General features: G+C 33.3%; 2 protein-coding genes across 3 annotated transcripts in view; one reads left to right on the forward strand and one right to left on the reverse strand.

Annotated features, from left to right (window-relative positions):
- Window positions 1–1,443: 1,443 nt before the first annotated feature.
- LOC114342278 (nitrilase and fragile histidine triad fusion protein NitFhit) overlaps window positions 1,444–26,840 on the reverse strand; it is a 368,011-nt gene continuing 342,614 nt past the window's right edge. The window contains exons 2-3 of one of the 2 annotated variants that reach the window (XM_050654319.1): window positions 10,458–10,949; window positions 1,444–2,287 (exon numbers count right to left, since the gene is read on the reverse strand). In XM_050654319.1, coding sequence (XP_050510276.1) covers window positions 1,521–2,287; window positions 10,458–10,949 — 1,259 coding nt within the window. In that variant the 3' untranslated portion in view covers window positions 1,444–1,520. Of the gene's footprint in view, window positions 2,288–10,457; window positions 11,346–26,840 lie in introns of those variants that run through there. The other variant, XM_028293072.2, reaches the window with a different exon arrangement.
- Window positions 11,426–13,000, forward strand: LOC114342279 (mitochondrial import inner membrane translocase subunit TIM50-C). Its single transcript, XM_028293073.2, has one exon. It carries the CDS (start codon window positions 11,736–11,738, stop codon window positions 12,885–12,887), a length of 1,152 nt encoding a protein of 383 aa, XP_028148874.1. The 5' UTR covers window positions 11,426–11,735; the 3' UTR covers window positions 12,888–13,000.

The raw sequence follows: 26,840 nt of genomic DNA on the forward strand, positions 1-26,840 counted from the left end.
CTGGCTATTGTTCCTAAAATTTTACTTTTTCATATTCATTCCTGTTTGACGCATCAAAATTCACTTTTCCACATTTCTCATCGCTGAACTAGGTACATATAGTTTGAATAAAGGGAAGGTCAGACTTCTCATGCATACTAATCAGTTACCTTATGAGATATAAAATAGGTACTATTTTAAGCGCTGAAATACTAAAATGCAAAATGGTACTTTGTATAAATAAGTATCAACCTAAGTACTTATTTTTTCTAAGAGCGTGCAAAAATGTCTACTTTCGCGCACGCGTTTTAGTTTAGAAAGTTTCACTTTTCCGCACGCGTTTTACTTTTCCGCACTCGTGTAGATATTTTAATATGGCCTTAAAATAATTATAATACATGCAATAAACTAATATATATTATTTACTATTTTATTTCGAATGTATCTTATTGTGTTCCTGTTTTAATGAAATTTACGCGACAATTCGATGAAATAAAATTATTTTGACATATTCGAAAGTCAAATCAGTAGACAATAACAGTCGTTTTGAATCATCGTCGTGGAAACCAAGATCGTCGTCATGCTAACTAATTATATTGAAAGTTTGGTTTTGACAACTGTCAAAGAATTAATTTGTGTATGTATTTTCGGGTATAATATCACAAGAGAGTGAGAATAAATTGAAAATAATGCGACAGAGTTTCGAAAATTTGTTGTCTGGCAATAGACACGAGAGCCCGCAGGGCTCGAGTGGCTATTGCGCAATGACAACAAATTTGAGTAAAAATGAAGCATTATTTTCTTATTTATTCTTACTGTCGTGTGATATTCGTAAGATTATTTTTTAATACGTATATTATAGATATTTTCTTAAATGTGACAGTTGTCAAAACTAGGAAACTGGTTGCCATTAAACAGAAACAATCTACTTAAAAAAATTCTATCGGTAATTTTCTACAGTAAATAATTCTCAGTATAATTTTAATCTGATTGGACAGAATTAAACACGTGATCAAATATCTTACTATACGATTGGAAGTTAAAACCATCAAAAAATAATCATACTAATTAAATTAATTAAGATTTGGTCATTTTTTAAAGACTCATAGAAAACAATTTTGTTCCTAACTCTTGAAGAAAGTCTCTTTTCCGCACTCGACTGCTTGCCGAACTCCCGCTTTGCGTCGTTCGGCAAACTGCAGTCGCGTGCGGAAAAGTAGGACTTTCTGCACTGGTTAGGAAAATAACTATTTTGAATTCATATATAATTTATTTTTATCTGTAATTTTACATATCATTGTATCTTTCTGCATTCTTGTATAATTTTGACAGTGGGTCTCTCTTATTTATTATCAATAGATAAATAAATATTTGCCACTGCTACCATCTGGCGTTTCTAAAGAAACTGGTGGTATAACTAGGAGTGATTACAAAAGGAAAGGTAATCTAGAAGAAATAACAAAATTAATAACAAATATATATTTCATAGCATCATATTTTTCAGTTGATACAAGTCAACAAAAAAATGGTTTTCAACAGATTTAGATATTGAAATGTGTTCTTAATTTCCTCGCTTCTTCAGACATTTCCTCCATCGATCTGATCGGTTGAACATTTTCTTCTGAATCATGTTTTGCTAACTCCCAATAGATATCGTCATTCTGTTTAAAATCGTTCAGCTTTCTTGGTAAAATATGTACATGAACATGTGGAACAGTTTGTCCGGCCAATTTACCATCTTGAACGCAAATTGTTGTCGATCCTGCATCATGTTCTGTTTCCATTGCCCTCTGCACTTTAATCACTGTTTGGAATAAATCAGCAATTTCTTCTTGAGTTAAGTCTAACAACCTTGGAGCACACCTTAAAGTTGCCACAAGCACATGACCTGGTACAACGCATCTAATATTTGTAAACGCATAACAATAATTGGATTTGTAGAAAACTGTAGAAGCGGGTATAATTTTATCTGCAAAACTGTATGAGTTTCTTTCGTCATTTTTGTTGTTATTTGGCAGCAAATTAAGATTATAAATATCAGTCCTACGATGTTTCTGTACAGGCATTTCTTGTCTGATTTTTTTAATATACTCTGTATTTATTTCAGCTACAGCAATACTCTCATTTGTTGGATTATTTTCATTATATTTTGGGCATTCTGCTACAACAACACCCCAAGGATCCACTATCATTGAATGTCCATAAGAGGTTCTTTTTGAATTATGTTTTCCATATTGAGCTGCAGCAATAACATAGCATTGATTTTCAACTGCTCTAGCTCGTAATAGAATTTCCCAATGAGCAGGACCTGCAAAATGATGCAACATAATACAAATTTCTAAAAAATAGTCAGGATAGGAAAGTAAAATACAGTAGAGTCTCGGTTATCCGCCGTTCCGTTTTATCCGCCGCACCATTTAAGCAAAAAAATTTTTTCAAATTTATGTAACTTTGAAAATATTAAAGAATGAGTAAAAATTTTTAAGATGAGATAAAATACGCCGAGCAACAAGAAGCCAGAGCTATCGATATTATGATTATGATGCTACAAGATGGCGAGTATTGGCAGCAACAAAACGAGATACATCGGCAAGGCAGATGAAAATCGCTAGTATTTTTCGTTCATCCTAAATCATTCTATCTACAATGTCCAATGTCAGTCAAAATTAAACTGATTCTCTTCTTCTTCTTCTTGTGCCACTCCTATCGGAGACTGGAAGTCATCAAGGCCTATACTTGTGTTTCATTTAACGCTCCCTATTATCCGCCATTTTTGCTTATCCGCCCTTCCGTCGGCCCGTTTATGGCGGATAACCGAGACTTACTTACTTTCCGTGTCCGGAACACCAACAACTTTAAATTCTGTATTTCCAATGGTTGGCCACATAGATGGCCCTGTCATTTGCTATAATTAAGTCTTGTTCTGTGCAGGTCTCTCTCATCTCTGTGCATGATAGTAGATGCCGGCTGGTCTGAACCGCGCCACAGTCGCAGGTATCGTCCTCCTGGTATCCCCATTTTTTCAGGTTACTAGCACAACGTGAAACGCCGGTTCTTAGTCTGTTTAGCGCTTTCCAAGTCGGATACGGTAAATTGTGTCCAGCAGCCATTTCCTCCGAGGGAGGAAAATGTGTCGCGGTAGTTGACGCTTGCCATAGGTGTATTCGGCGCATCTCTGGCGCTTCGGGGATGGATCTTGATGTTTTCAGGAAGCTTTTCCGAGATCTTAGTCTGCTTGGCTCAGTTTGGTGGTCATATAAGGGGTGTCTTCGGTCCGTCTCCTGCTTTTTCCGTTCTACCTCTGACGTGACCTTCCTCCTGATTGGTGGTGGAGCAATTCCAGCAATGGGGTATACCTCTTCGATAGGTGTCGGTTTCAGGCAACCCGATATTATACGGACCGTTTCATTTAGAGCCACGTCGACGTTCTTTGCGTGAGCAGAGTTTGCCCATACTGGTGCTCCAAACTCCGCGGCCGAAAAACATAATGCCAAGGCAAAAGTGCGGAGAGTGTGTGGTTGTGCTCCCCATTTTGTATTAGTTAGCTTGCGGATGATATTATTTCTGGCACTTACTTTCTTCTTGACATCTTGACAGTGGTATCGGTAAGACAGAGTTCTATCCAGACGGACGCCAAGGTATTTTGGCGTCTTGTTGTGTTCCAGCATCTGACCACGCCATTCCACCTCCAGCGACCTTCGGGCATGCTTGTTTCTCAGGTGGAAAGCACATACCTGGGTTTTTGTGGGATTGGGTTTCAGATAGTTTTTATCATAGTATAGAGCTAAGTCTCCCAGGGCATCTGTCAGTTTCACTTCGACTTCATTGAAGGTTCTTCCCTGAGCTGCCACCGCTGTATCATCAGCGTAAATAAATTGCCTTGTTTGTTGGTGTATGGGTTGGTCGTTGGTGTATATGTTGTATAGAAACGGCGCGAGGACACTTCCCTGTGGTAGCCCATTTTTTTGGTCCCTCCACCGACTGTTCTTGGACTGGAGCGTTACGTAGAAGCGTCTATTCTGGAGGAGACATTTCACTAACCTTGTTAGTCGGAAGTCCTTTGTAGTTTCGTAGAGTTTTGCGAGTAGCCGTTGATGGTTAACTGTATCATAGGCGGCAGTTAGGTCTATGAACGCTACTCCTGTTATTTCCTTCCGTTCAAAACCATCTTCAATATGTTGGGTGAGATTAAGAATTTGACTGCAGCAGCACTTTCCGGGCCTGAATCCTGCTTGTTCTGGAATAATTTCAGTCTCCACATATTCTGCGATCCGGTTCAGTATCATTCTTTCAAAGGCCTTGAAAAGGTGGCACAAGAGAGATACAGGTCTAAAACTCTTTGTATCCGCCGGATCCTTCCCTGGTTTTAAGAGGGCTACCACTCTAGCTTTTCTCCAGATTTTGGGGATTTGTAATGTACGGATGCAGCAATTCATCATTTTTACGAGCCACTCTACGGTTTTTAGTCCAAAGTTCTTTATTTGCTCTGTTCGTATGTCGTCCAGGCCAGCCGTTTTATTATCTTTCATTTGATGGATCGCGCCTCCCATCTCCTCTAGACAAAAAGAGGTACCTAGAACATCTCTTTCTTCGTCGATATTCCGTTGAGCTCTCACCTTGTTCTTTCTTGATGTCGTCTTACCGTTCATTAGAAGATGATGGGCTATCTGATCGGGTGTGACTTCTGTCATGTTGACTGCCGGAGCAGCGGGATCGTTGCCAAGATTCCGAATCAGCTTCCAGGCACGTCTGCTGTTTTGTTTCATGTCCAGACTCGTGACCAGCTTGCACCACCTTTCCGTTCTGTTGGCGGATATCGCATGTAACATTTCCTCCCCAGCCTGTATTGTCGCTTCCGAGAAAGGGTCTTCTTCATATAGCTGTTCGTATCTTTTAAGTAGGGATTTAGATTCTTCATTGAGCCCCGCTATGTACTCAGTTCGACAACCTCTAGGGATAAATTTCCGTGATACTTGCTTTACGATTTCTACAAATTTATCGTATGAATCAGGGCAAGGTTCTAGCTGGGAAACTTCTTGATCCAATGTTTCAGAGAATTTTTCCCATTTTGCTTTAGTAAAGTTGAACCTTCTCTTGAAAGGAACAATTTCGTATCTGATTGCCGCGTTGGAAAGACAAATTATTGGTATGTGCTGTGTCTTTGGGAGGGCGCTTCCAACGATTTTTGTCACCTGGTCTCCAATTCTGTCGCTGACAACTATATTGTCTGGGTTGTAACCTCTGCGCCATCTTTCGCTGTTGAACGACGCAGGCTGCTTTGGATCGTGAATAAGTTTTAGGTTCATGCTTTCAGCCCATTTTTCTAGTTCTTCGCCATTGGAATCTGTTTCGTTGTAACCCCACGCGACACTGTGACAGTTGAAGTCACCCAGTACGAATTTGATTTGCTGTGATTGAAAGTTATTCGGTTCCTCAAAAGCAAAGTCAAATAACCGAGACTCTACGTAGTAACAAATTAAATGAATGGAATACTAATAAAACTCAAAGCTTCATGCAAAACTCTGATATTAAAAGAGAAATCAACAAAATTTGAACAATAGAAAACCTTAGGGGGTAGGCGCAAAATCTTGGTCCAATGCTACATATTTAAATAATTCATTTTTTTTTAATCTTGAGAAAACTAATAAGTATTTTTGAAAAATTTAAACGCACAATGAAAGATGACATTATTACCGAGGTCCAGAAGGTTGGAAAATTTCCAACTATAATGTTTATTTTATCTACTAAATTACAGGGGTGAAAAAAAAAGAGACAGTTTAGTGAGATTTTTAATTTCAAATATTTCATTCAAAAGAAACTTTTTGGTTATTCTAAGGAACTTTCGGCTCTCGGTAATAATGTAATCTTTCATTCTGTGTTTAAATTTTACAAAAATATTTATTAGTTTTCTCAGGATTCGAAAAAAAATTAATGCATTTAAATAGCATTGGACCAAGATTTTGAGCCTACCCCCTTAAGTATACCTACCAAAAGAGACAACAATATGCAATAAAACCAGACTTCAAACTTTACTATGCTTGAACACAAATATAGGGAGAATTATGAGCTAAATTATATTCTTAAAGTGTGAATCCACATGTTCGAGCCATTTTAAATATCATATTAAGTGTTGCTTGTTTTGTGTGCACCCTGTATACAAAACCATTAGTTATTACATTAGGAGTTTCAAAAACGCTGAATGGACATATTCTGCTACTCAGATATATACGTTCTGTTTTGATAATAATTACGTCAGATACATATATTGTTTCATTGAATCAGCAGAATCGCTTATATGATGGGAAGAATTTACCCTTCAAATGCGTAACGAGAATTTCAGAATCAGAGCGTCGTAAAAGATTTTAGTATTCAGAAGAATATCACTGATATCGGTTAGATGTGCGTGGTTTTTTGCACCGCCGGTAAATAGGGAACCTTTTTAAGATACCGTGTAGTGGTAATAATAAGTTCGACAAGAAATACTGTAATGCACGTTTGACATTCCGGATTATGGTATTTACTAACATTTTAATTATACGCGGTGTGTTAGAACTATCCATTTTAGAGATATATGGTTAATTTTTCGTCATTTAATAATTTTGCAAGCTGTTAACTATTTTAATTTATAAAAGCTAATTATACAGGGTGATCAACTTCTGTGACAAAGTCCAATATATCTGTTATTATAAAATATATAAAAAAAAATTGTTAATAAAAGTTATAGACACCTTTAATGTACACATTTTAAAATTAGTGAGAAGTATACAGGGTACTCCATAACACGGTGCCAAACCAAAGTTATGTTTTTTTAAATAGAACACCCTGTATTTTATTCAAAATATGGTTTCTCTGTATTTTTCTGATTAAAAAGATATAACACTTGTCTAGGGTTATACTGAGTGTTTCAAAGTTATGAGCACTTTTATCAAAAAATCATACTGATTTGATCGCCCTGTATGATTCTAACAGCATAATATAAACTTATTTTTTTACTGCTGTTGACTGTCAATATTAAAGTAGTTTTGTATCAAGTACAATTTTTTATCACTACACAAATTGTATACAAGGTAAGTCAAAATGCAAATAAAAGATTTTCTTCATATTTTTAAATGGAACACCCTGTATTTTATATTACCATCGAAAAGTTCTTTCATTATACTTGCATATCTTTTAAATATTCCCTATACCTAAAGTTATTAGTTTTCGAGATATTTTAGTTTTATTGTTGATAACTCATAGATACGCTTATTACAGTAAATTAATTACCCTTAATATTAGAAACCTCCAATGAGTTTGTTAATGATAATTAAAATTAGACTGCCTTTCATTTTTTCTCCAAGTTTATGGTAAATTCTATACAATAACGACAATTTTATATATACTAACAAAATGATATTAATTTTAACTACTAACAAAATGAAATTAAGAAATGGGAACTATAAATTGCTGCAAGTTCTTGTTTAAGGTGGCTTTGAAATAATTGACATAAGAACTGTCAGATTTAAGATTTTAATTATCTGTACGTTTTTATTTTTGTTATTGATTATAATTGTTTGCCATATTGTTATAATTGTTACCTAACAATGAATTTTAGTCGTGAAGAAATTACAGACCTGATATGGATTTTAGGAGAGTGTTTCAAAAACTCATTAGGTGCCACAAGAATTTATAAGGAACGGTGTTCATAGCGTCAACAACCAAATAAGAGAGCATTTGACAACTCATTAGACAGATTTATTCGTACTGGTTCTGTTTATGAAGCAAAGGAAAAAACAAAAATCATTATTACGGATGAAAATGAATTAAATGTTTTACTACCTGTTACAGAAAATCCTCATACAAGTATTCAAAATATTACAAGAGAGCAAGATATAAGTTATGGATCTAAGTTGACTTCTTTTTTTGGGGTAATATTAAAGACGTAGTGTATAGGACACCTCCAACAATAGTTGACGATATGAAAATTAGGATTCAAAACGCCTTTCAAAGTGTCACACAACAAATGCTTACAAACATCAGTAGGTCTTTCGAAACTCGTCTCCAGGCTTGTGTAGACGTTATGGGAGGTCATTTTGAACACCTTTTATAACATAAGAAGTATGTTGAACATTTTTTTTATTTAATTTAGTTTTTTTAACAAATTTTAATAAATTAAAGTATTGATATTAATAACTAAGTAATACATGTTGTTATCAACAATAAAACTAAAATATCTCGAAAACTAATAACTTTAGGTATAGGGAATATTTAAAAGATATTTAAGTATAGTGATAGAACTTTTCGATAATAATATAAAATACTGGGTGTTCCATTTAAAATTATGAAGAAAATCTTGTATTTACATTTTGACCCTTCACCCCTACTGTATACAATTTGTGTAGTTATTAAAAAATTGTACATTGTTGCAAAACAACTTTAATATTGACAGTCAAAAGCATTAAAAAAATAAGTTTATATTACATCGTTAGAAACATACAGGGCGATCAAATCAGTATGATTTTTTAATAAAAGTGCTCGTAACTTTGAAACACTCAGTATAACCTTAGACAAGTGTTATATCTCTAGAATCAGAAAAATATAGAGAAACCAGATTTAGAATAAAATACAGGGTGTTCCATTTAAAAAAACCTAACTTTATTTTGGCACGGTATTATGGAGGACCCTGTATATTTCTCACTAATTATAAAATATGTACATTAAAGGTGTCTATAACTTTTATTAATAACTTTTTTTCATATATTGTATAATAACAGATATATTGGACTTTGTCACAGAAATTCATCACCCTGTAGAAGATAAAAGTACAAAGGCTTTTATTTCATTTCGAATCTCGGGGGTTTGTCTTAAGATCGGGTAGATTTTTAGAGGCCCCCACACCACAGTCAGATTGATTATCCCATGAGATTTTTGTCTCATGAAATTAAAAAATCAAGAAATACTTACTTTAATTATAGACCTGAAGTACATGGTATACGTATAATTTCGTAGAAGAATGTGTCATTAGACTTAAATTTCAGGAACAAATTTTAACATGTAAACATGATAAATTGCGAATTTTGTTGAATATTGAGTCATGGGATAAAAATATAAAAAATTAGTGAACCAAGTGATCAAGGGGGTGTTAAAAGAAAAGTGTATAATGTTAACTGGATAAGAACCATGATAAGGCAGTTAATAGAAATGTATGAATCCTATTCCAATTTGTGGAACTGCAAATTGGATTGCTTTATTTTATTCACCAAATATTGAAAATCAGCTGCAAACATTCGAACAAAGTTTTTATAACATTCTGGATCCTTCTGTTCCAGTTGTTTGTGTCAGTGCATCTTCTTACTTATTTATTCCCTGGATAAACTTTGTACTAGTTCCTTCCATTCTCTTCTATTGCTTGCTCTATTTTTGACTTCGCTCCATCTTAGTCCAATTTTTCATATTCTCTTGTTGTAGTTCTTTTTCAGCTGTTGTCTGGTTTCTCTTCCTTTCCCCTCTGGTTGGTAATGTGCCTGTCGCGCTATGTTACTTTGATCTTTTCTCAAAGTATGGCCAATTCATTTCAACTTTTTTTCCTTGATTGTAGACGATATGTTAGATTGCTTTGTTCGTTCCCATAGTTTTGTATTTAGTATCTATACTTTTGATGCAACTATTAAAAATTTTAATTTTTGTTGTTTCCGATATTTTGTTTGTTCGCCAAATTTTATAACGTGTTAAATGCATGTTGGTCTTTTATTACTCTCGTCGGCATATCCTTTTTACACTCCTGTTCCTTTCCATGACTGATCCCAAATATGTGAACCTCTTCTAATCAATCCTGTATTATTTACCAATAAATGGTAGTTTACTAATAACTTTAACACATTCAGTGCTTATGACACACCGTTGCATCAAGTTGTTTCTTGTAGAGGGACACATGACGCACCAGTGCATCATATACCCTATGGAATATAATGTTTAGTTGTATGCTAGCACTTGTAGTGTGTGTATCATAGGAGTGATAGCACTTGTGGTAAGGTGCATACTTATTTTGTTTTGTATTTAACTCTTATAATAAGACATACTAACACTAATGCATAGCCAAAAATTTCAAAAATATGTATCAGCAATGTTACTAATATAATTATGAATAGCATTGAACGTAATAACTAATTAAATATGGTAATCCAATTTTTGTTTGCATCTTTTAAGTTACCCATTATTTGTGATACTGCAGAAACAGTGTGGTCAGAGACATGTTGTCTCATGTGAGAGTAAACTCTTGAGTTACATAAACTCGTGTTTCAGAGAAATATCTCATTCTGTGGAAACATATCTGAAATAAATTTCGCATGAGACAAAAATCTCAGAGATTTTACTCTCCTGGTGGAGGTGAGACAGTGAAAATGTAAAATGCCGTAAGTGACATATTTTAACGAAACATTGTATATAAAATATAGTAGAAACTATATAGAAATATAAGTATACTTACCTATATTACTAACCTGTTGTTGCTGTAAATGCTGAAGGGTACGTCAAAATATTGGCCCCGAATTTTGTTTGGAGTGTACTAATTTCAGGGAATCGTAAATCATAACATATTGATAATCCTATAAGACCTGCAGGAGTCTCAACTGGTGGTATAATTGCTGAACCAGCTGTACAATAATCAGATTCTTGCAATAATATATTTTTTTCTGGAATACTCACATCAAACAAATGTGTTTTTCTGTACAAAGACGATATGTTCCCAGTATCATCTATTAACAAGTGAGTGTTGTACATAGTATTGTTATCAATTTTTTCATGAAAACCGCCAACTGAGAGCCAAATTTTATTTTTGTTTGCAATTTTCTTATATTCATCTACCAGTTCGCCGTCCAAACTTTCTGCTAGGCTCCTAGATTCGTCCTTATTGTTTGCAATATAATCACAGCCCTCGGGTAAGAATACAACTTTTGCATTATTTGTTACTGCCTCGTCAACTAAGCGCTTCACTGTAACCAAATTTTTGGATTTATCATTACAAGCTGTAAATTGGCAAACCGCAACTTTACATTTATTTATTGAAGACATTTTACTTAAATTACGAAAAGATTTAGTTACTGTCACAAGTTTATGACAGGTTGGCAATTTAAACATTCCTTAATTAATGCAAATAAAAGGGAAAGGGATTACTCAAACTCAAATTTGTTCTGCTAAAGCTAAAAGATAAATAAATATGCAAATATTGAGGTTATAACCAATTATTTGCATTTACACTAGAATTAGACATCGGAATATCTCTTTCTATCGTCAATATCACATACTTTCAATCAAATATTTTAATAATTATCAATTTTTTTTTATATATTTGGGAATAAAATCAAATTTATATTAGAAAGTAGCTACAGAACCACAGCGTCGTTAACCATTCATGGATAAGAAGAGATTAAGGTCAAACGCGCAGAAAGAAGAAATAGAAATGCAGAAGAAGAAAGTATACATAACCTACATTACGGCATACTTCAATTTCATATTTTATTCGGCAATTTCGCAGTTTTAGTGATAATTTTAAGTTCCTAAATCTAAACATTGTTCAAAAATGTAAAGAAGGTGGATTTTTACTCTAGAGACCTGTTACATACGCGTAGACTGAGTTTGCATTAGTAACATATTGCCCTAATTTAAAAAGGCAAACCAATAATAAGACTGTAATTTTGTGTTTGTGATATTGTGGAAAATGAAAAACTAAGCCGTAATTTCAGTAAAACTATCTGAACAAAAAAAGCATTGTTACAAAAATGATGAGGCTCACAAGAAAATCAATCCAATTATTCAGCAATATTGCTAGAAATCATTCTGATTTACTAGCTAATCACAATAAATCTGGTTGTGCTTTATTCAAGATTAACATATACAGCTGTAATCAATGTGTGTTCTACTGTCAAAGTACCAAATCCACGTCGAAAATAGAAGATACAAAACCCACATTTCCTTTGGGAAGTTTATTGAAAGAAAATAATGATAAGGCACAAGAAGCAGCTGAAGAAGAAGAGCGAAAGAAACAGAGGGAAAATTCATGGAGAACAATGAAACTCACCCTTGCATTTCTTGGAATCTCTTTCACATGTATAGGAACTTATGTTATATTTACTCTAGGAAGTCCTGAAAAGGATTCTCATGGTGATCCCATTAAAGATGATCTTGCTGATAAGCCTGTTGTTCTACAATACATCATTAGAACCTATAGAGAGTTAGATTACTATAGAAAACTGATTAAAGAACCATCAAGAGAAAAATTACTACCAGATCCATTAGAGTATCCTTATTTGCAACCAAAATATACATTAGTGTTAGAATTAACAGATGTGCTTGTACATCCTGACTGGACTTACAGCACTGGATGGAGGTTTAAAAAACGTCCAATGTTAGACTATTTTTTAGAATCATTGCATGGATCCTATGAAATAATAATATATACTGCGGAACAAGGGATGACTGTATTTCCATTAATAGATGCCATAGATCCTAAGAGTATAATTGCTTATAGACTGGTAAGAGATGCTACTCATTTTTCAGGAGGACATCACGTAAAGAGCTTAAATAATCTTAACAGAGATTTGTCTAAAGTTATTTGTGTAGATTGGAATGCAAAAAACGTGAAATTTAATCCAGAGAATCTATTACATGTTAAAAGGTGGTCGGGAAACGATGATGATTCCTCACTGGTTGACTTAGCCTCGTTTCTGAAAACCATTTCTGACAATGATGTAGAAGATGTAAGAGAAGTTTTGCAACACTACAGTCATTTTGATGATCCGATTGCCGCTTTCAGAGAAAAACAAAAACAGCTTTTAGAAGAAATGGAAGCTCAAGCTGCTGCAAAAAGAGAACAAGGGGCTTCAAAAACTTCCAAATGGGCACCTAGTCTTTTTAATAGAAAGCTGTTTTAGGACGTTAAGACATTGAAAGTTATTATTTTACACTAAACCTAAAAGGCTTTGTAATTTTATGAATTTATTTATTGTGTAGGATGTTATCTTTTTGCAATAAATTCTTTAAACTATTTTGGTGTTTTTAAATTATTTATATTTTTCTGAAGCTATTTCCTTGTGGTATAATTAGGTAATTTACTGTTTTCTTTGGGAAATAAAGCCAGAATTCTAGCTTGAAATTAATTTATTGACGTTTCGACTTCTGTGTTGGAAGTAAATAAATAGGTATTTCGATAAAAACTTCCTACGTGGAAGTTGAAACATCAATAATTTAATTTCAAACTAGAATTGTGGCTTTATTTTCCAAAGAAAACAGTATATTATACAGTATGTCCCTGTAAGTTGTATCCATATGGAAAACTTTTTTATTATTAATTTTACGAAAAAAAGTCGTTCTTCATAAAAAGCTCTGCATGGTCCAAAATCTAAGATTCAACCATCAGATATAAAATTTTATGAATATTATACGAGGTATGTCAAAAAGTTTGAATTTCACTCAAGAGTAAAGTAGCTTTATTTTTCACAATATTCAAAATTGCTATTATAAAAAGTTGTTTGGAATTAAAAACTATATTCTATTATGCAATTACATCCTTCTAATTGAATTTTTTTTGTTTGAAAAATTATGGATAACTAATATTATTTTCAGTTATTTCAATTCTGATAAATCTTTTATTATTAATTTTATGAAAAAAAGAGATACTTAATAAAAAGTTCTGCATGGTCTGAAACCTAAAATACAACCATCTTATGTCAAATTTTATCAATTTTATACAAGGTATGTCAAAAAATATGGATCTGGCTCAAGAGTAAAATACCTTTATTTTTCACAATATCGAAAATTGTTATTATGAAAAGTTATTAAGAATTAAAAACCATGTTTCAGTATGTAATTACATCCTTCTTATTAAAATATTTTGAACTATAAAGGTACTTTACTTTTGATCTAAATTAATTTTTTTTGACACACCTCGTATAAAATTGACATAAGATGGTTGTATTTTAGGTTTTAGAGTATTTTAGACCATGCAAAATTTTTTATTACGAATCACTTTTTTCGTAAAATTAATAATAAAAGAGTTATTAGAATTAAAATTACTGAAAATGTTAGTTATCCATTATTTTTCAAAAAAAAAATTTTTCAGTTAGAAGGATGTAATTGCATATTAGAATATAGTTTTTAATTCCAAACAACTTTTTATAATAGCAATTTTCAATATTGTGAAAAATAAAGCTACTTTACTCTTGAGTGAAATTCAAAATTTTTGACATACCTCGTATAATATTCATAAAATTTGATATCTGATGGTTGAATCTTAGGTTTTGGACCATGCAGAGCTTTTTATGAAGAATAACTTTTTTTCGTAAAATTAATAATAAAAAAGTTTTCCATATGGATACAACTTACAGGGACATACTGTATATATAATCCGGTTCTCTTCTACCATGAGGTGTAGAGAAATCTGTTTTTAATTCCTAATCATCTCTCTCTCTCTCTCTCTCTCTCTCTCTCTCTCTCTCTCTCTCTCTCTCTCTCTCTCTCTCTCTCTCCCTCTCTCTCTTTCTCTCTCTCTCTCTCTTTATCTCTCTCTCTTTCCAAAGTTTTCTGTTGGATGTCCTTCCCTTGGCTTCCTCCTATATATGAGGTTTCTGCTTTGTAGTGATTTTCCCGCAGCATCTTTTCATTGTTGACACAGTCTTCATCTTCTCCTTGTACCAATTCCCTCGGCTTCCCAAACTACCTTGACTTGCCTATGTGGATCTAACCTATTTAAATGACCAAACCATCTTACTTGTGATCTTTCTATTGCTTTGTTGGCACTCTCAACATCTAGGTTGTTTCTTATCGTTTCATTTTTTACCTTGCGTATTAGCGTAACTCCTTCTACTCTTCGTAAATACGTTATTTCGGAAGATTGTACCTTGCTCTTCTCCCATTCAGTTAGCGTCCATGTTTCACTTCCATATAGCAGAGTAGGGAGGTATATTATCTTATATACTGTCACTTTTGTCTTCTTGCTAATGAAACCTATATTCAAGGAGTGATATAGTCATGAAGTGTTAGCAATTCTGTTGTTCAGCTCTTTTTGCATTTTTCCTTTTTCATCTATTATAATTCTTAATTCAAAATCCTCCACTTGTTCTACTAAATTTTCCTCTAGGTTTATATGGATTTCTCTCGGTGTCTTGGATATAGGTAAAGTTTTGGTCTTTGCTAAATTTATTTTCATTCCTTTGTCTGCAAGTTCTCTCGTCCATAAATTTAGGTTGCTTTGTAAAGATTTCTCTGAACTTGCTATCAATGCAATATCATCTGCAAATTATACTTTTTAATCGATGGTAACCTAAATCTAATTTTCGGGACTCTACTGCATTTTTCTATTCATTCATATATACAGGGTGTCCAGAAACTCTACCGACAAACGAAGGCAGGAGATTCCTCAGATAATTTTAAGACAATTTAACCCAATTCACCTAATCCGAAAATAGTTCCTAAGGGAACTATAGCTATTTGAAGATGGCGTCTGGTACTTAGTTTTTCTCAAATACCTCCGGAAGTTTTTGTTATCTCCGCCTAGAAAAACGAAAACTTTACGTTTAATTATTTTGCAAAGATGAATCGATTTCATTAATTGCGAATTTCTAGTACCGGTCATATGCGCCGGTTTTGGGTGTATTTCAACGGTTATTTTTATCTCATAACTTTTTTGTCTTTAATTTTTAAGCATTTTTGACACTAGTTTATTAAATTATGGTGTATTCTAGTACTAAAAGTTACTCATCATCTTGCGTTAAGTTGGTAAAATACACCGTTTTTTTAAAGATTTTTCAATTTTTTTTTTCAAATTCAAGAGACGAAAAATTTCAAATGGGTTTTTCTAGAAAACGGTGTATCCTACCGACTTGAAGCAAGAGTATCTTTTAGTACCTACTATAGAATTTTAACTAGAACCCAAAATTTAATAAGCAGAGTCAAAAATGCTTAAAATTTAAAGACATAAAAGTTATGCGATAAAATAACCGTTGCCCTACCCAAAACGGACGCCTATGACCGGTACTAGAAATTCGCAATGGATGGAATCGATTTATCTATGGAAGATAAATATATGCTTACTAATTTTCGTTTTTCTAACTAGAAGCGTTGTGGAGGTATTTCAGAAAAACTAATTACATAAGACCCCATCTTCAAAGAGCTCTAGCTCCCTTAGGAAGCATTTTCGGACTAGGCGAATTGGGTTAAATGATCGTAAAATTATCTGAGGAATCTCCTGTCTTCGTTTTTCGGTAGAGTTTGTGGACACCCTGTGTAACGTCTATGGTTTTATGGCCAACGAATTCAATATGTTATTGTCGGGTGTTCGAAATTCCTTGCGCGTAATCTGATATGTTTTCGTCTGGGGCTGGTAAAAAACTTGTTATGACTCGCGATAAGGGCGGACCACTTCGGTACATTTTGGAGGATAGTGAAAAGATTAATGACTTCTTTTCTGTTGGGTGTTGAAACTTTTAATAGACGATAGAAACAGATTCGAGGATTTCATTTTAACGTTTTTTGGTTTTCGGGGAGTCTGTGCTGTACTACCCTCGAGGAATGATGATTTGAAAATTTTTTTCTTGGAGTGTGCGTGATAGTGTGATCGACGAGCGAAGGAGGTGCAATTTTTAAGTTACGGCAAAGAATACATATCTCCCACTGGGAGATATGTATTCTTTGGTTACGTGTAAACTGGTTAATTCTTTGCGGAAAAGTGCAAATTTTTCAATAGTGATAACAGGAGAAAAATACGGAGTCGCGCCATACCGTACGAACAATTTCCGAAGTTGCCGGTAGTGCGTAGAACTATAAAACAATAGTCTAATCTAGAGTGTAGAATTGGAACAATAAAGTGACGGGTGCTAAAGGTGGTGCCTTATCGCAGGGGACTTCAATCGATGCGTGTACTTACTGAGACTTCGGAAGCCGTAGCCATAAGGTAATGACTTTTTTCTTATTTTTTTTTAAGACATTAGAACCTTTAATGTGTATAATACCTTAGAAACATAGCCGGTTCGTACAGTTAGTAGGGCATTAGCACACTATATAGTCGGTTGAATACACCCTGTATAATAAATAGCAGTGAGCTCAAAACTCCACCTTACCTTACTCCTTGTGTAGTAGCAAATTTGTTTGATTCACAGTTTAATGATCGCACAATGTTCGAACTCTTCCTCCTTCCGAACAACATTCAAATGTGATGTCTGGGTATTGTCAAAGGCTTTTTCATGTTTATGGAATACCTTATATAACCATTCCATGTTCCAAACTTCATTACCTAACCTTTTTCGTAAGCTGGGTCGTTTCCTGTTAGGACTGTGCCGGTGTTTTCTTTCTAGGATTTTTTGAAATATTTTTTTTTCTGCCTGATGAGGATGATGCCCATCAGCAGTAAATCTTATCATATTTTTAACACATAATATTGAGAGGAGGAGAAGAAAGTCCAGAAGACTCCAATGGGCAGGACACCTCAGAAGACATTCTGACCAAAAAACAGTAAGACTGGTGTCGGAGGAAGTCTCAATAACTGGAAGAAGACCACGTGGACGCCCTCGACTCCGGTGGGGAGATAATATAGCAGGAGAGCTGAACACTTTGGGCGTGGAAAATTGGATGGAGGTTGCTCAGGACAGAGAACAATGGAGGCATATGTTATGTCGAGTCGGCTAAAACCCACGAAGGGTTGTAACGTGGCACGGAGTAAGTAAGTGAAGGAGAAGCAGATATTGGAACACATCTGCGACAATGTGGTATGTGGAAAAATAAGGTTCAACCACGAATTGTATCAATATTACAAAGATCCCTCGAATTATGCAAAAATACAAAGATTTGCGCTGGCAGGTCATCAGAAGAATGGATAATGACAGAACACCTAGTAAAACGGTTAGTGGAGCTATGGTGGGACGTTGGCCAGTAGAAAGACCAAGGGAATGTGGATAAACAAAGTGAGAATCACTACAAAGAGATATTTGGAGATGGATAACTGGAGGACAGCCGTCAGGGACAGAGCGATACTTGGAAGCGGATGGATGCTGATGGGGGAAGCCAGGGCCCGATTTGGACTAAAGCGCCATAGGATAATATAGAGAATGTGGGAGAGTGTTGGAATGTCTGGGGAGCGTTATTGGAGCTGAGAGAGTTCGTTTCAGGCTTTTCCCTAAGTGACAATCTTCCCCACCTCAAGGATGGATATCCCCTCTTGTATGTAATAAATGACAAGTACGAAAAAGGCGATTTTTTAAAAGATAACAATAGTAGGTAATGCAAGTATGTTAAATCTTTTGAGATATATATGGGTTCTATCGCCGTATCTTTCAAATCCCATAGAAACTTGAAATAGAAGATTTATACCTACGTAGGTAGGTATATACCTTCTACACTTGGTAGACTGTAATCAATATTTTAAATAAAAGATAGGTATACAGTAGAACCCCGATTATCCGTGTGCGGATTATCCGGGCTGCGGATTATCCGTGCTATGATTTTCTATTACTCAAACTGCATTTTTGAGGTTTTATCAAAATATCGTCATCGTAAATCACTCGACTTAAACCATATACGCCGAGAAGAAGACTCAAGGCCGCGTCTCACCATCAAATAATTTGATCAAACAGTTTGAGCAAACTTGACGTACGTGAGGAAGTACGTCAAAGTGACGTCACAATTGCAGTTTTTTTTAAATTCTAAAAATCTGTGCTCTCAGTATCAGTCTAGTTTGATCAAATTTTTTGTATTGAGTTGTCTAACTTGTTTGTACTTTATTTAAAATTAAAATTTTTCATTGGGTGCGTTCGGACGACCATAGCGGCTGGCGGTCAGCAGAAATCGGCTGAGTGGTTGTATCCAGCCGTGATAGGGAAAGCTTAGTAAATCTCTCAGCGGCTGGCTTCCAGCGGTGACGTCTGACAGCTACTGCTGGCTCAGCTGTCCAGCCGCTGTGGTCGTCCGAACGCACCCATTATTATCCACAATGAACACTCAGGATGTGACGTCACTAACTGTCACTTTGTGTCACTAACTGTCAAGTTTGATCAAATTATTTGATGGTGAGACGGGGCCTTCATAATGAAAGATTTTTTTTTCTGTTACCTTTTTATGGTAGGTACATATGTATGTATGTATATACGTACATATGTATTGTATATGAGAAATACATGTTTAGATTATCCGTGGATTTCAATTATCCGTGCCAACGTCCGGTCCCGAGGAGCACGGATAATCGGGGTTCTACTGTATATCGTCTATTTTAAACTTTGGTTCATCCCGCAGCATATCTTTCACCCCTGTTGAGCTGCTGGGATAACATATGTGGTTTAAGAACTTCGTTAATGTACCGCTAAGCTGCCATCGCCCCTCGCCGAATAACTACTATAGCAGTAGGTACTAGGTACTGACCTATAGGTCAGAGTTGACACTTAAAGTTATCCCATCCCAAACCATAATTATTGAACCTTCCCCAAAAAGCCTGGGTTTCTTGAATTGTGGAATCCAAAAAGCGCTCGCCTGGTCTTCTCCAAACTCTAATCACTTATAAAAAACAGACCCCCAGCCCCCAGATCTACCAGATTGTAATTTTCATTACAATCAATTGGGGCTTAATCCCATATAAACATAATATTTAACTTAGATATGACACAAGAAGACAGTTTCACTATCTTCAACTTATATTTTCAAGTAAAGGCAAAGAAAATATAAGATTTATAATAGTTAAATCAAAAACAAAAATTTCACAAGGAGAATTTAACCCCTTTCATAAGTTTGGAACTGGAACTGTCTATTTTCAATCGTGGATTCATCGTTTCCATCTCTAATCACGTAACATCACGTATTTCCACTTCATTCTAAATCCCGACCCACTACTTTTTTGCCGTGTAATTTGGGTTGCCTCTAGAATATAGATGGACTTGAATCGGCGAAATGGGCATATAAATAATAAAGTTTTGCTGTAACCACTTTAAAAATTCACATTGTATGGCATGAATGAATCAAATATCAAATATATTTAAAAATGAAACGGAAAAGTTATTAAGTACTATAAAGAGTGATCTGTAGTAATACCTAACTGTGGCTATGCTTGACTTAAATAAAACAATTAGATATAAAAAAATCACAAATTTTAGTAAATTTGGGAAAGTATCATAAATACAAATACCGATGTTGAAACGTACTTAAATACCACGTATTTGAATACTAAAAATGTACTTACGATTTTGGGTAAATTTTTTTCTTAATCATTCACGCTTTTTGTTAATTTCATAGTTTTAACTTGGTATGGTATCGGAGCTAATGCGGGTATTTCAAAATTTAAATACTTATTTGTAGGTATTTAAATACTTTAGATTTTAGAGCATTTAAATACCAAGTACTTATTATTTATAATTATAGAGTATTTAAATACTTGGCATTTAAATAGGCACTTATACCAGGAGCGTCATTTGAAATTTTGATAGGGGGGGGCAAGCATTATATATACAATACATATTATATATGCAAACATAATACAAAATTGATCTATTTTTTGTAAATTTCAGTCATTTTCAGGGTCGGGGGTGGCAAATGCCCCCTGACCCTATGAAATGACGCATTGACGCCCCTGATTTATACTCTGAAGTCCAAAGTTTTAAATACATAATTACCTACAAAAAGTATTTAAATTTTGAAGTACTGCCCATCAGCGCTGATACCAAGTTAAAAATATAAAATGTGCAAAAAGAGTGGATGATTAAGAAAAAAATTACCCAAAAACTTTCCCAAATTTAATAAAATTTGTGATATTTTTTTTATATCTAATCGTTGTTTTATAACAGCATAAATAGGTACATACATATCACTCTTTATGGTAATAACTTTTCAGTTTCATTTTTAAATACATCTACAAAAAAAATGTACTACACTACATTTGATTCATTAATTCATGCCTTTCAATGTGAATTTTTTAAGTGGTTAATACAGCAAAATTTTATTAGTAGTGTTCGCGCAGTACAAATCGAGCGTACCCAGAGTAAGTTCGGGATTAGTTTCCAATGCGCAGGCGTCAACGTAAACTTATCCTGGACATGCTAAGGGATTTTTCGCTCCGCGAACAATTTTCGGATTCGCAATGTAATGACGGGTTGCATACATTAAGGTTAGAGAAGGAAGCCTTTTGTTGTCTCTTTCTTATTTCGAAATAAATGTCAAAAAAATGCAAATGCAACAAATTTGTATGTCAACAAAGAGAAAAAGAAAAGAGAATAAAGGCAACAGGCAAAGGATTAACTTTCTATTCAATAATTCAATGCCTTTCTTAGAAGGTAGAAATTTGATTAGAGTCTTTCTTTATTATTTCCACAATATAATGTGGTTATTTCCACTCTGAAATCCAGCTTACATTTTTGTAGAGAGTAAAAGATTGTTGATATTTAGATGTAAAAATTACCTTTAACTTCCTGGGGGTTGAACATTATCTGAAGGAAGGAATAATTTAGTAAAACAATCATTTCCAAATTTCCAATTTTGATATCTATGTATTGAATTTAATGGGTTGTGGCATTGTGTTGTGGTTTATTACTAGAGACTGGAAAATATGCACTAAAAAATGTCTAAAATATGCATGCAATATGCATTTTAAAACAAGCTGAATATGCACAATTAACATGCAAATATGCATTTATATATGCACTTATTTTTATATGAATAATTTTATGGTTTACGTTAAATACATAAATAAATAAAAAATAATAAAAATAAATAAATAGGTTTGAATTTAAACCAAATTGTATTATTATTTCTTAATATATTTTTTTAACTTCAGGTTTTGTGACAAATAAAACGGCAAAATATTTTATTTTGACCACAAGATAAATAAGAGTACAATAAAATAAATGTACATATTTTTATTGTTACAATATTGATTCATATTTTCTAAACTAATATTATAAAAAGAGTACAATAAAACAAATTTACATATTTTTATTGTTACAATAAATAATCATATATTGATTCATATTTTCTAAACTAATATTATGTCTTCTATCTGTTAATATTTGTTTATAGGCAGAAAAAGATCTCTCAACGTCACAAGATGTAATTGGGGCATATTTAAACTTTGCTATTAGAGACGGATCCATATTAATATTTTCATCGAAGTTTCCAAAATTGATTATATTATTTATTGAACGCAATAAAGTGAAACCCTCATTTTTGTTTAAAACGTCATCAAGTTTATCTTTAATTTTTACTCCAATTTCCCCATTCAGATTTGTTATTTTCTGTTTAACCGAATCAACAATAGACATACTATTGTGAAGACATAAATTTTGAGCCTCTAATTTTGTAATTGAACTTTCAATGATATCGAAATTCGATTTTATATACAACAATTGATTTTTAATAGACTTTTCTTTAAAAATATTTTGACAGTTATCAATAGCGGTACAAGTCGGATCAAAACTTGAAATAACGCTTTTGATGTCGTCGTAGTGTTCAGATAAAAATATAGCACTTTTAAGCCAAGTTCCCCATCTGGTTAATACTGGTTCTGGTGGTAAAGGAATATCGGGAAGCATCTCCCTATATACCTGTACACGTAGTGGTGCTTTCAGAAATACTTTTTTTACATTATTTATTAAGGTGTTTACATTGGGAAATTCAATTCTAACTTTCTCTGCAACTCTGTTTAGGCCGTGCGCCAAACATGTACAGTGAATTAAATTAGGGAAAAAGATTTTAAGATTGGATGCAGCTTTCATCATATATGAGGCGGCATCACTAAGCATTAATAATATTTTTTCAAATGGTACTTGATCAGGTAAAAAAAAATTTGTTAGGGATTCGTTAACAAATCTAGCTATTGTAGCATAGTTTGTTTTTTCCAAACATTTTACACTAATTAAGTATGAGTTTTTAAAATCGCCAGAGTCGTTAAGAACTCCAACAATTAGATTCGCAATTTGTCGACCCTTTGTATCCGTTGTTTCGTCGACGGAAATCCAAAGATAATCGGCTTTTAACTGATTTTTAATACTCGTCATCACATCTTTGTAACATGCACTGACATATTTTTTCCGAAGAGTTGAAGAACTTGGTATTTGAGCTGGTTTATCTTTAATCTTGCAATAAGTTTTTAAAAAGTTTTGACACGATTTATGTTCTAACTTGTGCAGAGGGATATTGCAGTTCAAAAAAAAATGGCATAAATCCTTTGCAAAGGTTTCTTGCCCAACTGACGTATTCTGAATCTGCAAACTGTTCTGTAGAATCTGCTGGCGAGGTTTATTATCATTTTTTGATAGCTTAGTTTGGTGAAGTGAAGTTTTTATGTGTTGAACTACTTGGAATTTCTTTTGACATGGAATCTGGAATATAATGATAATGATGTTTTAGATGTTTTCGTAAATAGATACCTACATTAAAATGATCAAACTTTTTAAACCTCCCCCAATTTTTTTTTATTTCTCAAAGTGAAATTGAAATCGTCAAACAATAAAGTACAGTCAGTGTACCGTAGTATACAGGGTGGGCCACTCTCAACACCTCGCTCTGTATAAGCCAAACCGTTGCGAACTTTAAAAAACAGTTTTTGAAGAAATGGGACGGTTTGTCATTTTAGAATAGACAGACACATAGATGTGCAAAGAAGTTTGATAAGTTTAAAAATCTATTGAAGTGGAGAACTTACCTTTTTATCACAAATGGTGCAAAACATACTTTCACTGTCGATAACTTTTAGATGATTGTTACTTCCAATCCAACTTCTGAGAAGACTTGATTTTTCCCTTGCTACTTTAGGCATTTTCACAATAATAATAAAATGATTTTTTTACACAGTATAGTCAATAACTTGCAATCACAAAAGTTGAATAATCGGCGATTGATTTAAGACTAACCATTCATAAAATAAAATAATCTATCCTACCCTTAAAACAGTGTTGCCAACTCGACCAATATAGTATTTGCCAAACCTCACAAGAATGATGGAATGATCAGTTCAACAGTAGGTATTCCATTATCAACTAATAAAAAATCCCTATAGCAAGCATAACCCAGTACAGATAAATTATTTGTTTTAAAAAATGCTGAAACATGATCCTGTAGTTAATAGTAATCTCATGGTCCACAGACATAAGTACTAATATAAACATTATTGAAGGCGAAGGGATTTGCTGATGTAGGTGTGTATGTGTGAATGGTTAAACATTTTTTGTTAGGAATCAGATTTGACTCACTGATATCAGTTTCAAGTTCCTGTGAGAGAGTTCCTAAGTTGTTTTAGTAATTGTAAGGCCAACATAAAAATTTGTTCTGAATTAGAAGATTTTCGATTTTTACTAAATAATTTTTATATTATTTAATATGCTAGAAAATATGCTATATGCTAAACAAGAAATAAATAAGCTAAACAACACAAAAATATGCCAAATCTAGCATAAAATAAGCTAAATTGGCAACGCTGCCTTAAAATTTCGTTTTGGTTGGTTTTCCCAGAATAATTCATAGTTGGCCGACACCAGCAGAAAGTACAGGTAATATTTGTAATGTTATTCAAAATATAATCGGTATTTACTTAGGTAATTTGTAAATTCTGAGAAGTCTATAAATCTTAAATATCCGGATAATGATACCTGCAGCTATAAATAACGCCCATTATGTTTATGGGTACAACAACAAAGGAGCTTAACAGCAAAATATTTACTTTCACATTTTATTTTAATGGATGTTGATGTTACTAATATATACCTTATTTTTAAATGGGGTAGAGTAAATTCCCATCAAAATATGCATTTATATGCTCTTAAATCTCCAAATATGCAAGGCATATGCATTTATGAAAAACATGAGAAATATGCAGCATATATATGCATATGCATTTTGCATATAATCCAGTCTTTATTTATTACACCACAGAAATAATGAAATATAACAAGACACAAGAAATAGTTTCAGAATAAGTTTGATGTACCTATTGTTAATGTTTCATTATATTCAATAAGAGACTAATTTAACTCATAAATTAAACTGAAAAATAAACCACAAGAATATGTAGGTACTTATAAGCTCATTTAGATAGAAGAAATTAAGTAAAAACAGAGTACAATTTATTGTAATACATACTACCGTAATAGATAATTATCGAATATCGAATGAAAATAATACTAGAAAAGGTACCTACTTATTTATAAACATACGAAATGGAAAACATTGACAAAAACAACTAAAAAAGCTTTAATATAAAAAATATTAAAATTTGTTTGAAGAATATTTAAATGATACAACACTTTACATAATTTCAAAACTTTAAAAACCACATTCTACATCTACAAGCTGTTTAACAAAACAATATTTTAGGTTAAGAATTGGAAGGAGTAAGAACAGAATGTCAAGAGAGATACTTCTTCCCAAATATTTTGTGCGCCTGTGCGAACTTAAAATCCGAAACAAAATCCTCGAACGTCGAGAGCGTATCCCGGGCACGTTCAGGGTCTTTTTTCTGTACTGCGCGAACATCGAATTAAAAATCCGGAGGGTGTTCAGAGGGAAAGATTTGGACTCCGCGAACGCCCAATTTTGTAATGCGCAGGCGTTCTCCCTCTGGGTATACCCAGGACGTACTGCGCGATCAAAGCTTGGTTTACAAAAAAAAAAGAAAATGAAAAGCCTATCCCATATGCCAAGTTGAATTTAAAAAACAAATAGTTTCTTATACGCTCTGAGCTTCGCTGGTGTCGCTCCTAGCGGACTACTAATTTAACTTTCACCGGTAATTTTTAAATTTATTATTTAATTGTTATCGCTTAATATTTACAACGCAAAAAAGTAATTAAATTGTAATCGATTTTTTTACGATTTTGCTAATCATTTTGACGTTCGATTGATAAAATATGAATTTCTTACTTCGGATACTTTCACAATTATCGTGTAGATGGCGCTAAGATAAATAGATTAATTTATAATTACATATTACGGAACATTAAAAAAACTTAAATTCAGTATTTAAAACGTAAGTATATTTAAGGTAAAAATATATACCACAGCTTTGACCAACTAATATTTTTTATAATTAATGTTTTTAATTTTAATTTTAAATTAATCACTTTGATATTTATGTCAAATTTCCGGTAAAGGTTTACAGACTTGTCACTACTGGCGCTCGCGAATTTATAAATATCCCCTCTACGTACGAGCTCACAGCGTATAATCTGTTCTAATCTTGTTTCGGTATCAATTTTAAAACGATGGTAACTTGTGAAACATGGAAATCTATACAGGATATTTTGTTCATAAAGAAAAGCAGAGTAACATTTATTACCTTCAGGACTACATCAGTCAGTGCAGTAATCATAACTATTGTTACTTTTTAATTTTTTTTAATAAAGCTTTACCTTCTTGATCTTTGAGTAGTTAATTATGACCTGTTTTATTACTTTTTTATAAAAAAGCACCCTGCTTGAAAATAATTATTTAAAATTAAATGCAATTATTTCACACAATTATTATTGAAAATGTATATAATGTAAAAGCAGCTGTTTTGTATAATTTTCTTAAGTGCTATCACACAGTGATATGCAAGAGAGCTAATATCACAAACCATACATACTCATAGACGTTTCACGTAAATTGTCATGGTCAAGACGGCAAATTAGTTACCATTACAATCCAGAGATGTCGCTGTCAGTCAATTCTCTTGTCATATTTAACAACTGACAGTTGACAATTAAATTAATTTGTTATTTACTTTTTATTTTACAGTTTGTGGCTTAATTATTTTATTATAGTGGTGTTACGTTTTTAATTAGATTTAATTAAGTGTATTAACCTCCTTTCCGTTTTTATGAGTAGAATTTTTAGTTTACAAACTGTAGAAAAAAACTGTAAGTAGAAAAAAAAAACAATATAAT

Source organism: Diabrotica virgifera, chromosome 6, assembly GCF_917563875.1.
Source record: "Diabrotica virgifera virgifera chromosome 6, PGI_DIABVI_V3a".
Lineage (NCBI taxonomy): Eukaryota > Metazoa > Arthropoda > Insecta > Coleoptera > Chrysomelidae > Diabrotica > Diabrotica virgifera.